Source organism: Bubalus kerabau, chromosome 4 (genome assembly GCF_029407905.1).
Source record: "Bubalus kerabau isolate K-KA32 ecotype Philippines breed swamp buffalo chromosome 4, PCC_UOA_SB_1v2, whole genome shotgun sequence".
Taxonomy (NCBI): domain Eukaryota; kingdom Metazoa; phylum Chordata; class Mammalia; order Artiodactyla; family Bovidae; genus Bubalus; species Bubalus kerabau.
This window is the reverse complement of record NC_073627.1, coordinates 122,204,758-122,217,852: the sequence shown is the minus strand read 5'-3', so window position 1 is coordinate 122,217,852 and position 13,095 is coordinate 122,204,758. Positions and strand designations below refer to the sequence as shown.

Below are 13,095 nucleotides of genomic sequence, written 5' to 3'. Positions count from 1 at the left end.
AGCACCTACTGTGTGTCAAGCACTGTTGTAGGAACCAAGATTAATGAATAAGACAGTGAATACTCAAGAGGTTTTGTAATTACAATTGCAGGATAGTTTCCACAAAGATGACAGGATGCTACACAATTACTTATCAGAAAAACAGCTAATCAAACCTTAGAGCTGTAGAAAGATTCTTTAAAGAAGTGGTCCTAAGAACTGAGACTAGGAGAACGGGCAGGAGTTCTGTGAGTAAAAAGGAAGGGGAAACGAAGAGGAGGCAGAGGGAACAGCTTGGATAAGTTCCCGAAGTATAAAGAAACATGTCTATCAAGAAACAGAAAGAATGTGTGGCTGCAGAAGGACGGTGGAGGAGGGGACAAAGTTGGAAAGATATGGCAAGGTAGGATGCTGAGGCCCTTCCTGGGTATAGCAAAGACACACATGGAAAACTCTTTCAAGTGGAAGAGGTATTCACAAAAAGGTCAACAAAGGTAGGCATTCACATGTCATCTGAGTATGGTGCAGGCATACTCCACAGAACCACATACTAGAGGGGAGTGAACTCTGCGAGGCAGGAGGAGCCAAACAGTGAAAAGCTTTGCATGACAGGCAAAGAAGCTGGACTTTACCCTGGGACAATACTTCTTATTTAAAAATTTTAAGCTGTGGAGTGCTATCAGTTCTGCATTTTAGTCAGATGGATCCGTTAATAGTGAAGAAGGTGGATGGCAGGGGGGTGAACCAGATTAGAGGAAGAGAGCTAATGCAATATTCTAAGGGGAAAGATACTGGGGCCTGAACTCACAACCTCATGCACAAGCTTTATCCACTCTGGGGCAATGGGCTCTATTATTGAGTAGAAATCGACCTCCCTGTAACTTCTTCCCACCCAATTTGCCTCTAATTTGTCTTCCACAGTAGTGCACCTCAAAGATAAGAAAATGGCATGATGCATGTTTTCCATTTTCTTCATTCCAGGTTAAACATCTCAAGGTCACTGTCTCTCAGAGACCCATCCTTCTGGATACTCCTCTGGTTGTACCCAACATGCCCATCCAGATTCAAGTGGATCCTGAGCAGATCAAAGCCCAGTAGAAGTGTCACTGCATGTCTATTAAGTCAGACTAAAACCCACTGAGCCTTCTTCAGCAGTTTACTAGCACAAATAAGCTTTAAATTTAACCAAAATCCTTCTAGTCAGTCTTTCCTAAATATTATTCCAAGAAATGTTAGTCCCCTAAGCAATTAGGTATTACTTACACAAAATTTTAAAACTCACAAGATTTAATTCAACTAACACCAGGCAAACTGCTCATTTGCTCAATTTCAAATCTCAAAAGAGGGCAAATACGTACGCAGGCCTTTCCAAATAATCTTAGCTGTGGAACTTTGGCTCTCAGGACACACTTTGGAAACTGTTGCCTGTGTCTTTCTCGTACTGACCACGTGGCCTTGTCTTCATCATTCTCAAGAACTCACATGCAGGCAAGGCGTTCTTTACTGATATGTCCAATAAGCTCTATAGGTCCAGAGCCTTCCAACACAAAACTCTGCGATGTTGGAAATGTTCTAATCTGCGCTGTAGTGCCTAGCCAAATATGGGTGGATAGTGAGCACCCGAAATGTGACTACTGTGACTGAGAACTGAGTTTTTAACAATATTGAACTTTGAAAAGTCAAAGTGAAAGCATTAGTCACTCAAGTCATGTGCACTCTCGGCAACCCCATGGACTATAGCCCTCCAAGCTTCTCTGTCCAAGGGATTCTCCAGGCAAGAATACTGGAGTGGACTGCCATTCTCTTCTCCAGGGGAACTTCCCGACCCAGGGATCAAACCTGGGTCTCTCACATTGTAGACAGACTCCTTACTATTTGAGCCACAAAGCCACTCATATTTAACCTTAATTTAAATCTAGATAGCCACTTATGGCTATGGCCACAATGCAGCTCTAACCTAAGGTACCTTAAAGCTTAGGTCCAGTAATAATCTAACTGCTATCTAACAAAAAGTCAAAGAAATGAGTCAGGTTCTCAAATATGTACCAATTTTCTTGGACACATATTGATAAGAATTGGCATTGCTGCCTTTGGAAGGAGACCCACATTTGATTAAGTGTGTTCAAAATAATGATTTGAATTATTTTTCTTTTTCTTGTTTATATTCACAAATGCAAGGCAAAAAAGCCTACAGAAAAAAAGTTCTCCCTCTTGAGAACCATCTTTCATTTCCTAAGGGGAAGCAGGTTATGATGCTACCATAAGGATCTCACCAAGTATCCAACTGTCAATCAAAATACACGACCATGCAGAACAAGCCAATTAGTCAACCATGGAACGTGGGACAGGATTATGCTCTGATGCCTCACTCAGTGTTGTAAGAAATAATGTTTTAAATGAAAGGCTGCCCAATGTAAAAAGTAGAAAACTGGTCCAAATCCTCTAAAGCCCCAATCCAGGTGCATTAGTCATTTTAGGACATTCCTTAGACATAACAGCACATCACAACACATTACCAACACTGATAAAATGGCATGAATGCGAAGCAGACGTGTCCGGTGAAGGCTGCTGGCCCTTAATGAATGGTCTCGGAAGATGGTCTTACAGGTGTCACTGCATACTTATCAGGGGATCCCTGGTGATTTCAGCCAAGCTCTCCTACATCAAACCATGTTATCCACAAGCCATTGACTCCTTACAAAGTTAACAAGGAATAAGCCAAGTTAACCTGGTGCCATTATGAGGCGAGAACACTGCCACCAGTGCATGTAACCACCACATTTTGTTCATTTCCTCCCTAAGGCACAATATGAAAGTGACTGATCACCATTTTCAACTTCTATTTTGCAATTATTCTATACATGCAAAATGCAGTTCAAAGTAATTCAGTATCATGTTAAGCTAGGTGCCAAAAAAATTTAAAAAAAAAAAAACAGCACTACACATACAACTGTACCTCATAACATAGTGAAAGGTTTTGTTTTTCATCAAATTAAAAAGACCAAATTTATGGAAAGTAGAAATACGAAACAGAAATTCATGTGTCATTTGATTTGACTGGCTATCTTAGCCTACTGGAACTTATGGTATCAGTACTATTCAATTGTAATTACTATATAATTGTGTATTATTTTTCTACTATTTAAATGCAAGGTAGACCACCTAAATAAACCTACAGAATTCTAGAGAAAACACAACTACTTGGTACTACTGCTCATTAGAAAATCTAACAAGGAAATAAAAAGTTTTGAGTTAAAATTAAATTTGCCCTCAAAGCATTCAAGTTGGAATGTTCCCTTTTCTTTAGATAAATATAAGAATAAAAGTAAAAAGGCTTAAAATTTTTACTTCTAAAAATTCTAATGATCAGAGAGCTTTTTTGTTAAAATGTGTTCAAAATAATGATTTGAATTCTTTTTTTTCTTCCAAGTTAATAATCACGGATGCAAGGCAAAAAGAGCTGCTCACTCCAATCTGGGCTCCTCCACAGCCTCCAAGAAGCCTGCTTTCTGCTTAAAGAACTCAAGAAATAAAAAACCTCAGCAAAGGAATTGCAGAAGTCTAGAGGAGGAGGGTAATATTTATCTCCTTGGCACCGAAGGCCCTAGAAACAAGTTGTAACAACCTGTTGAAAACAAGGTTAAAGATGAATAATGTAATTTCTCCAAATCTAACGATGACCATGGTTTAATAAATGGGAATTAGGAAGCCACTGGTCCCAAGGAACCACTTCCTGTTCTTTCACCGTGTCCAGTTAGGTACAAACATACCTTTCAGGTTACTTCAGGCTGTGGATACAAATGGCTTGAAGTCCAAGACACTAAAATGGATCAAATTTGATGCTGCAAAACAATCAACCTGAGCTACTTTTTCCTGAGATGTCTTAAAATGCCACAAAACCAAGAATGACTTATCCAATTTATTTTCCATGATTTGGAGGGGAAGGAAACTGTCAAAAAATTGTGATTCCATTTTTTCCAGCTCAAGGACAAGATATATGCACAAGAGTATGTCTGAGATAGACGAGGGGTATGTCTGAGATAGATATAATGTAAGGGCTCACAAATGTTCCACTTATCAGAAGCTATTTCCTTAACAACAAGCAGCATTTTCCTTCCAGCAAGGCTACTATAAAATATGGCAGGCCTATGAGTGACTCCTATAACCCATTCTTCAATTAAGAGGTGTCTTCAAAAGTCTCTGTGCTTTTTACAAAGTATGGGCATAAACACAGGCTGTGCATAGAGATCTAGACAGCCCACAGGGCCCATCCCTGTTCAAGTCGGGTTTCTTTCCACCCTCTGTGGATGTATGAATGATAAACAATACTTGATGGGTGACTCTTTTCCCTACAGTTTAGACCCTGGAGGAGATTTCTATAACAGGAACTATGCATTATTTTATCTTTTCTGTGATTGCTAAAATATGGGTTGTGCTGATTATATAGTCAGAACTAAAGTTTGTAACAAACACATACCATTGGTTCAATATGACTTCCCTTCAAATCAACACTGGCAATAATAATAATGCTCACTATTTTATGCATAGCACTGTATCTAGAAACAATTGCTAGCTGTCTCCTGAAATCCTTTCTCTTCTGTTAAGTTTAAGTTTTAGGTGGGCATACTCAGCTAGGACTGCACTTCCAAGTCTCCCCTGCAACTAGCTATGGGCACATAACTAGGCACTGGCCACTGCAAGGTGAGCACAAATGGGAGCAGCATTCACATCATGTCCTTAAGAAAGAGAAAGCACATGTCCTGTCTCATCCTTCCTGCTGGCTGGGGGAGGACATGGTAGTGCTAGGCATGATGAACATCAAGAGAAGGAAGTTGACTTCACAATATTGTGGAGTCACCAAATTAGCTACAGGTGCTTCTATGCAAACTGTTATTTGAGAGGAAAACAAACTTGCCCAAACCACTATTCCTTTAGTCTCTTTAACAGCAGCCTGATACCCAGCTAGGTCTTTTACATGATCACTAGTCCACAAAGCTCCGTCTAGTCAAGGCTATGGTTTTTCCAGTGGTCATGTATGGATGTGAGAGTTGGACTGTGAAGAAAGCTGAGCACAGAAGAATTGATGCTTTTGAACTGTGGTGTTGGAGAAGACTCTTGAGAGTCTCTAGGACTGCAAAGAGATCCAACCAGTCCATCCTAAAGGAGATCAGTCCTGAGTGTTCATTGGAAGGACTGATGTTGAAGCTGAAACTCCAATACTTTGGCCACCTGATGCGAAGAGCTGACTCATTTGAAAAGACCCTGATGCTGGGAAAGATTGAGAGCAGGAGGAGAAGGGGATGACAGAGGAGGAGATGGTTGGATGGCATCACCGACTAATGGACATGGGTTTGGGTGGACTCTCAGAGTCGGTGATGGACAGGGAGGCCTGGCGTGCTGCGGTTCATGGGGTCGCAAAGACTCAGACACGACTGAGTGACTGAAGTCCTCACATAGCAACCCTGAAGTACAGGTGTCCCATTTTTCAGATAAGAAAACTTCAATCCAAAAAAAATAAATAAATAAAAGTATTGTGTTCAACATAAAAGAAGCAAGTGGCTAAGCCAGGATCTGGTCCCAAGTCTGCCTGACCTTGGGCTCTTAGTACACTGCTTCACAAATAACCTAATTCTTTCAACGAACTCTGCTCCTTATTAGGGAAGCAACAAGTTTCTGAAAAATACAAACATTACTCTGGGGAAAGAAGACTTTCAACTATCACATAATACATTGCCATCTACTGACCTATAGTCTATTAGGGGTTTGAAGTTCTCAAATGTCTTAAGAACACCTGTCGGTCACCATGAAACACACTCTATAACCATCTCAAAAATAAACTATTCCATTTTATAATTCAAGGTGGGGAAAGTCCAAAAAGCACAAATGTCTTCTAAGTAAGATCCTTAGCTAGTGCCCAATATTTACTTAATGCTTAATCTAATAGGATAAGAGAATACTTACTGGTTTCCCAAAAATATTCCCTCCGTTCTGAAAGATGGTATTCCCTCAGTTCTGGAAGATGGTCTGTGTGGAGCTAACCACCCACTGGCTGGAAACAGCCCCTGGAGCTGCAGGCCTAGCTCACCTCACAGGAAGACCACCAGCCAGCCCTTTTGGAAGCATTACCTTCAACTCCTCCCAGTTTTTACCAAGTCCCTCCTCTCCAAATGCCTTGGGACCCAAAATAAGCTGGAATAAAAATCATTTGCGAAGAAATGTTGAAACAACGACAACTACTGGCATTTACTATTCCCAGTGCTTTACATTTTAATACATACAATACACATTGCAAAAGGGGTCCCGCTCATCATGTATGGAAATATTACAACTCACAGAGATGAACTCTCCCACTATAAAGCCAGTAAGAGCCAGAGTTGGTGCAAATGCCAAATTAGCAGAAACACTGTGCCCTGCTGCCAGGGCGTAATAAGTGGCACATAGTTTTCAATCTGCATTAGAATCTCCCTAAATGTATGTCCCTGGAAAGGGGGCAAGGGGACACTGGAGACAAGGCCGTAAGTATGGACTTATAGGCATTCTTCAATTTTGCTGAGGGCTCCTAAGGTCTAAGGGTCTTCAAGCTATATCCTGAAATCGCTGATGAAAAAAAGAGAGTTCATCCACAGAAACTACTTGGAAAAACAAAATTAACTCCAGCTAAGCCGCCAGGTATTTAAAACAGCCAGTTTCCCAATAGGGTTGAGAAAAAAAAATTTTTTTTACTAGTTCTGTGGGTAGAACACAGACCCCATCCAAAATCACTGCATCTCCTGAGGTGAGCTCTACAGGCTGAACACCTTGAAGAGCTGTCACCCTTTTGGATCTTTGCTGGTTGGGGAGAGACAGGTGTTTACTAAATGGGAAAACTATTTTTGGGAGCTACAAGAAAATCACCCTTGAGCCCTACCCAATATGCCTCACTGAATTTTCAGCTAGTTCAAAGTTCACAGGCTATTGTTTTAATTTATACTTTTTTCCTCTGTAAGGACATCAGAGGAAGACAAGCAATACTCGTTCTTCCAAAGAGCAGTGAGTAAAAGGGGAGGAGGCCTGGCTCCAGGTCCTCTTAGAAGGGAACTCAGAGCTTCTCGGCTGTTGCTCAGCTGCTATTGCCAGTCAGCCTCAATAGCTGCTTATTATTATGTGCCAAGTTGCACACAGAAAATCCCAGGTAATCCTCACAGCAATCATATGTGCTACATGCTATTATTAACGTCATCCTATTGATGAGGAAACTGAGGCTTAAAGAGGCAAATCACTTGCTAAAGGTCGTCCCACTTAACTAGGTTATAGTAAGCCAAGCAATTTGTAACAGGGAGCCCAGCACTGGGCTCAGACATGACCGTCATCATCTCTGGCCATCTCCTGCTTATGGAACTGCCAACAGGAAGCTGATTATAGTTCCTCCTCAGCAAAAGAGACTTGAAGTGAGACAGAGGACTTCCCATTTACTACTTTGAGATTTGCCTTTGAAATCTGAGGGCCACAGGATATAAAGAAGTCTTACCCATCCCCTAACACCAAAACAAAGTGGGAGAAAAGAACAGCTTCAGGTAGATGAGGACTCACTCATAGGTTTCTTGAAATTCTGATTTAAGGATCCTGTGAAATTTTTAAGAGTTGTAAGAGATGATTACTCACTTCATGTAAACAGTTGGCAATATCTCTGGGACTCTGGAAGTAGCTGTGAGTGCGGTAAGCACATCAACTGAAATAGAGATGGGCTATAGTTTTTTAAAGTGTTTTAGTGAAACCTAATAAGAAAGTACTTTTCTCTGATGTTACATACATAGACATACTCCAAATCTTTGAGCTATAATTATACAACTTATTTCCCCCTCAAAAGTCTTGTAGTTAAGACTAAATTTATCCAATAGTTGTCATCCAATACTATATATACATTTTTTTAATTTTAGAAAATGCAATACACCAGACACAAGCAATATTAAGTAGGTACATTAATCAGCATATGGGAGCTAATTAAAAATAGACTTATTTAGACGTCTGTAAATTTACCTCCTGCTCCTGGGAAACTCCAAAAAAATGCCTCCAATCACTGTCCTGTAGCTTACACACTATAGTCTTCAGGACTAGTCTTTTTTTTTCTAAATACTTTTAGAAATAAAACCACTTTTTATTTACTTTTAGTTTCATTTGCTTTTTAAATAAAAATATTTCACAATGAATTCTAACGCCGCAGCTGCCATCCTGGCAGCAAGACTGTCACACAGAGAGCTGGTGTTAAGAGATCAGATTAAAAGCCTTCAGTCCCAGCACCAAGTGGCGCTTGCAGCCATGCAAGAGTGATTTTCCATGCCTCTGAAGAGACAGGAAATAGAATTCATCTTCCTCTAATAACCTGTCTCCTCCCCACCCTCCAGATTACAGTCCATCTGGCCTCAGGATAGAAGCGAGGAGTGTGACGCTCACAGAATGCCCAGAAGAGGAAACAAGGTGGGCAGTGTTCAGACACAAAACATCACAGAGGCCTGGAATGGACAGGAACAAACATGTCAGAGGCCCACACATTAAAGGCTATACACACAAACCTTAGGACACTAAGAAAGGAAAAGTCAATTAGATCCAAAGCAAGCAGAAGAGAAGACATACACAGAATCAGGACTTAGAAAACCGTGACACAGGTCATTCATGACACATGTCAAGGATTTCAACCAAGAAATGTCAAAAGTATTAGGGAAATAAATAGCAGTGAGATTATGACGCCCATCCTCCCAGCTTAAAGCAGAAAAGGAGTTGCCAGTATCTCCCTACGGCTTTTCCTCTACAGGGTACGACTTCCTGAGCCAATTAATTCCAGTCCAGTCTTGCTCAGCACCACTACCATTACACATTCTGTTCCTACCGGGCCTGCTCACACAAACAACATAACTCACGTGGGAAAACGACCTACTGGCAAATGAGCTAGCTCCACCAACACCCTAAGATCTCCTCCCACATCTGAACATAACCCCACAGATCCCGCAAAAAATGCCACGGGAATAAGCTGTACTGGTAATTAAGCGTAGGAGTCTATGCCTGAGGAAGTCTAAAATCTAACACCACCCCAAGAAAAATTCAGACTTTCTCCCTCTGCCTTGGGGAACAACACCTCAGCCAGTCCGTAGCACAATCGGCTACACATTCTTCCCACTGGCCATCTCCATAAAGCAGAGCTGCTTAAAGAGACACACGCTGGTCTGATCAGGCAAGGGGCAGCCAGGCTTCCTAAAGAAATGCAAATGGGCGCCTTTAGTGCTTTCACCACTCCATGTAATCTGGTCAACAAACAAATCCTGAGTAGAAATAGGTAAATGGGGATACAGTGGGTGGTGGTTTTGTGGTCACAGCTAAAGGATGAGAAAGACAATACATCCTTTGTTGTTTGTGATCCACAAGAGCATTTTAATTCAGGATGTTAATTTAAGTCCACAGTTTGTGAATACGAGAGCCCCTAAAGGATATATCCCCACTGAAAGGTCGTCATGGCTATTGAGATCTAACCCAATAATGACCAAATAAGAAGTCAGACAGGGATCCACATACCTCTAACACACATGCATGTTCAAACACTGGCTGCATGCTAACCTCAGCACATGCCCACTGGCAGGCAGGCAGGTGAACTGCCCTCCGGAAAAGCAACGTGACACAACCAAAGGGTAGGAGTATAAAGTGCCTTGGTGCCTTCCAGCCCACGGCAGGCACTGTGGCTGCAAGGCATACAGCTACTCCATTTATTAGCTTCTTCCTTTTCACAGCTGATCTGATCTGAGCAAATGAAGAATTCAGTAGTCCAGAAGCAAAAATCTCCTCTCCAGCCAGTGCGCCCAAACTTTGTAACTACTAAAAGCAAGCAAGCAAGCAAGCAAGCGGGGGGGGGGGGGAGCCACCAGGAAGCACAATGCAATCAAAATGCACCTTCTCATCCCGCCCTGTGCACACCTGTGGGCAGCATGCACATGTCCACCAGTAGGAGCAGAGGCAACCAAGGTGAGCTGCACGCTGGGGCGTGGCCAGGTGTGAAGGCCGTGGTACTGAGAAATGAGTCCACTGAGTCCATCCTTTGAGTCTTTTCCCAAATGCACCCATTATATAAAGATTTCATCAGGTAATAAGAAGTAACTTTTGAAAAGCTGCTGGCCAAAAGTTACATTAGCCTGTTTACTATGAAAAGCCTTAATGTTTGATATAGCTTCTGCCAACTCTTAATGCTCAGTGACAAAAGTGTAGAACCAGCTGCTGTCCTCTGGGCAATTCTTCAATCTGCCCTATTAGATGCTGTTACGACGAAATCAAAATTCTGAGCAACACTACATAGTCCAATGACAGCAAAGTATTTTAATAACTGAATTTTGCTTAGCACATTAGCAAACACTCCATTATATAAAAACAACCATATTCCAATGGATGTTAGTAAGGTGTGGAAGTTGGAGTGCGAACATTGTATCTTAGAAATACGCAATGCAAACACCAAGAGACAGACAAGGCCAAAGAGTCAAGTTTTATCTGCAATATCACTAAAATGGTACCTTCCAGCCCAATGCTTGAAACCACCTGCCTTACCTCTTGGGACAGGAAAGGAATGACTTGTGCACAGATAGCGTTCAGCCTCTTGACAATCTCTGCCTGCAAAAAAAAAAAAGAAAGAAAAAAAAAGGAAAGGAAAGCAATAAAGAGAACAGTCAGCTGGTTACAAATTCCCGAAATATTAGCAGGCTGATATTAAAACACACTTTATATTCTGGCAGGAGTATTTCCTAAGGAAAAGGCAAACTATCATCAGCAAGCCCACTAGAAGGAGGCAGTGACAACAGGGCCACGTTAACACCACAGTTTATTAGCCAGCATTCATCTTAAAAAGTCAATCTTCAAGCAGCAGGACAACATAAAAAGGAATTTAATTTTCATGACTGGAAATCTGTTTTCAAAAGCGTTTAACAAGACCCTTATTCATTCTATGCGGTTCTTTATAAAACCCTGTCTTTGAGTTTAGATGGTAAAGATACATCCTTCCCTACACCCCAACTTTTCTCAGTAACTCACTGGACTTCTACATTTGTGGCCTTTGCTTTAAATAAACATCAACACTGGGATTTCATAATCAAGTCTCCAACCTTCCAAATGAACAGCACCCAACCCACCTACATGACCTAATTAATTCAGATCCTTAGTTATATACTGCTGGGAAATGCCATGTTTTCCTCAATCATTAAAACTTCCAAATGTGCCCCATCAGGGTTTTCAGTGTGCAAAAAAGCAATTGTTTATATATGGAGACTAACCTCGGGAACATTAATTACCACTGTACTACAGAGCTGTAAAAGTCCCAATAATGTCAGAAAGTAGTTTATTCTCTATTAATTTTGTAAGTGTTCAAATTTTAGACAAATAGCATGCTACAGTAAGTTAAAAATAAAAAAGAAATACCAATACATTTTCTATAAAAAGCTACCCAGAGCTTCACTGGTTTTCACCTTAATTTATATTAGCAGATGGCTCCTTATATAGTTTGGACTTCCCTGGTGGCTCAGAGGTTAAAGCGTCTGCCTCCAATGCAGGAGACCCAGGTTTGATCCCTGGGTCAGGAAGATCCCCTGCAGAAGGAAATGGTAACCCACTCCAGTATTCTTGCCTGGAGAATCCCATGGACGGAGAAGCCTGGTAGGCTCCAGTCCACAGGGTAGCAGAGTCATGTAGACACAGGGTTTTTATACACATACGTACAAAAATTTTTTCCAGTTTTATTGAGATATAATTGACATACAACACTCTATAAGGTTAAGGTGTACAGCATAATGATTTGACTTACATAAACTGTGAAAAGATGACTGCAGTTAAGTTCAGTTAACATCTATCAAAATAGCTTATTTTTAAATGACAGAGTAGGGAAAAGGAGAGGCAAGAACTGATGGGAGACAGAAAACAAAAAGCAATCACTATCCCTGAGACATTCTTAACATAAATTCCATCCACAGTCAGTTCCTCATTTTATAAGAGGACAAAAATTCTCCTTTTCTTGCTAAGTCATAACCAGAATGACAGCGACACTCTACTTGTGCAATCTAGGTTTCCTTCTTTCCTCAGCAACCCTTTTGACTTTGTGGCTATGCGATCTTTTAAATACTTGCACCTTAAAAACTTTGCCAGCCAAGAGAAAACACAAATTCACCATGAAGTTTCAGACCTCAGCTTTCCATTCCAGCCTGCATTCCTAATAGGATGGACAAAAACCCAGCACCAATAAGCAGCAGTGAATAAGGACCCAACTGTGCTGACCTGATTTAATTTACTGCCCTGGCCCCGCGGAGCATTTAGCTATCCTTTAAGAATGCTTAAACCACCATGAAAAGCTGCAATGGGAATCACCAAACCACTCTCCACCTGGATGAACATACCACAGTGGTTATAGGGTGAAATTCCAGCGCGAGCTGAGAAAATAGAGTAGCATTCACCAGACTAAAAGCACTAGTCTCAGAGGCATTTGGTTGTTAAGCTTTTTGTAGGGAGAGGTGGAGGGGGAGTGAATAAAAGATAATGAGACACTTTGGGGCAGACCAAACTGATGATTCTAATGCTCAGAACCATCTGCCAAGCATATTTTCCTCATTATGTTGTTTACATAAATAAAATAGTCCCTTGCTAGGAGGGTTGAAAAATGTGTGGGCACATAAGAAAACTGAGTTCTTTAGTTTGCCTACATAATCTAGGCAATAAAAACTACTCTAAGGAAACTCACTCATCTGGCAAAATAAAAACCAAGAAGTATTTATTTTGCTCCTTTAATTTGGGGCCAAGGCTATGTTAAGTCTGAGCAACTATGAAAACGCAAATCTACACTTCCTCAAAAATAAATATAGAAAAGTCAGAAAGTCCTTTTATTGATTCATGTATGTTAACACACATACACAACAGAACGGGGGGTGGCAGGGGCAGAAACCTTCCAAACTTTTGTCTTTAAAGGTCTCCTTTTGTCTAAAAGACTTCTTAATTTCTCTAAGTTGTCACGCCAATGGATCTTCCTGGTCTGGCTAATTGGCATCAGGGGGGTTGGATCTGTGTGTGTGATTTCATAAAATTAAGCAGGTCATTCCTCACTTTGAAAGCTAAAGTTGCCTCGGA

At 41.1% G+C, this 13,095-nt stretch overlaps 1 protein-coding gene and 1 non-coding gene across 11 annotated transcripts in view; one reads left to right on the top strand and one right to left on the bottom strand.

Moving 5' to 3' along the window:
- LOC129650181 (transducin-like enhancer protein 4) overlaps positions 1–13,095 on the bottom strand; it is a 154,289-nt gene that overhangs the window by 103,899 nt on the left and 37,295 nt on the right. For 5 of the 10 annotated variants that reach the window (XM_055578386.1, XM_055578381.1, XM_055578383.1 and 2 more), the window contains one exon: positions 10,540–10,602. The exons of 2 other annotated variants lie outside the window; for them this stretch is intronic. In XM_055578386.1, coding sequence (XP_055434361.1) covers positions 10,540–10,602 — 63 coding nt within the window. Of the gene's footprint in view, positions 1–7,620; positions 7,688–10,539; positions 10,603–13,095 lie in introns of all 10 variants that reach the window. 3 more of the 10 variants (XM_055578389.1, XM_055578390.1, XM_055578391.1) reach the window with 1 other exon arrangement.
- On the top strand, positions 11,493–11,565 carry TRNAW-CCA (transfer RNA tryptophan (anticodon CCA)). Its single transcript has one exon. It is a non-coding gene; the product is annotated as a tRNA-Trp (tRNA).